At 39.2% G+C, this 1,236-nt stretch overlaps 1 protein-coding gene across 1 annotated transcript in view; it reads right to left on the minus strand.

Annotated features, from left to right (window-relative positions):
* Positions 1 to 288: 288 nt before the first annotated feature.
* TPX2 (TPX2, microtubule-associated) overlaps positions 289 to 1,236 on the minus strand; it is a 61,978-nt gene continuing 61,030 nt past the window's right edge. The window contains exon 18 of the mRNA XM_011979802.1: positions 289 to 1,123. Within this exon, the coding sequence (XP_011835192.1) occupies positions 1,013 to 1,123 (111 nt within the window). The 3' untranslated portion in view covers positions 289 to 1,012. The remainder of the gene's footprint in view (positions 1,124 to 1,236) is intronic.

Below are 1,236 nucleotides of genomic sequence, written 5' to 3' on the forward strand. Positions count from 1 at the left end.
AAAAAAAAAAAAAAAAAATTTAACTTGAGCTGAGTCTTTAGGGAAGAAGGTACAGTCTGTGTGAAGGCATAACATACATGATTAAGTGGTTACTGAGAGAGAGTTAACAGAATATGGAGATATTCTGACATAAGACAGAAAAAAACTACAAAGTATTTTCCTTTAAGGACATAGCCTGTGCTTTTAAAAAAAGTTCCTGGACCCACCTCTCAAACTACCCATTTCCCAAATAAGATGTGACCTCCAAAGGGGCTCAACAGATTTAAAAACATCAAATAACACAATCAGGGAGGGAAGACAAAACATTTATTCCAGGCTAGGTCTTAAAATGCACACTGTACTGGTTCCCTGTTCTTATCAGCACCAATAAGGAGAGAACATGCCTTAACGGCAGCCCCACCCAGAGCCTGTTGCATGGCTGCTGTGAGGCTCCCCATGAGTCCATGCAGTCTTCTTCCTCACTAGTGCAGCTGGTGAGGTTTTCTACCCTCACAGCAAAGGGATCCTTAACTATAAATTCACTGTATGCAGGGAAGAGGACAGAATCTGATGTATTGATTGTTCCTCATCTAAACCATGACTTAATCCCTATCTTAGGATTTAACTATCTTTATTTTCTGGTTAAAATTAAAAAAAAAAAAAAAAGTGGGGGGAGGGAGAGAATGGTAAGGGACAATAGCAATAGAGATTACACTGTGCTGACACAGAGACTAAATTCTAATCAGAGTGAAGACCCATATAAAGGGCCAGCTGATAGTTTACAGGAAGTAACTACATGGAGTCTAATCGAGACATACATGCGTTATGTCTCATTAGCCTTAGTAATGAAAAAGAAAACAATTCTCAACAAAACTGGAGTCCACAGTTGTCAAGTATGCTTTCTCAGGCATGGGTAGCTAAAAGTCTGGAGAAATGGGTTCTCTCCATGCCCAGTAACAAAGCAAGATGGTCTCAGGTTTGATATTAAGAGCAGGTCCCATTGTCAGGCGGTGTCCGCAGCTCACAGCTGAGTTCAGCAGTGGAATCGAGTGGAGAATTTGGGAGATACAGGCACAGTCAGAGGCTGGTCACTTGACTTTATCTCCAGACCCTGGTACTTGCGTATTGGATTTGCCTTATGCACCTGCAAAGTAAGGAAAATAAAGTTTAAATAAAGTTACCAGTGAGAGGGATGTCAGAGAACTATTCTTTTTTTTTTTTTTTTTTTTTTTTTTTTTTTTTTTTTTTTTTTTTTTT

Source organism: Mandrillus leucophaeus, unplaced genomic scaffold (assembly GCF_000951045.1).
Source record: "Mandrillus leucophaeus isolate KB7577 unplaced genomic scaffold, Mleu.le_1.0 Scaffold206, whole genome shotgun sequence".
In the NCBI taxonomy this organism is placed as follows: Eukaryota; Metazoa; Chordata; class Mammalia; order Primates; family Cercopithecidae; genus Mandrillus; species Mandrillus leucophaeus.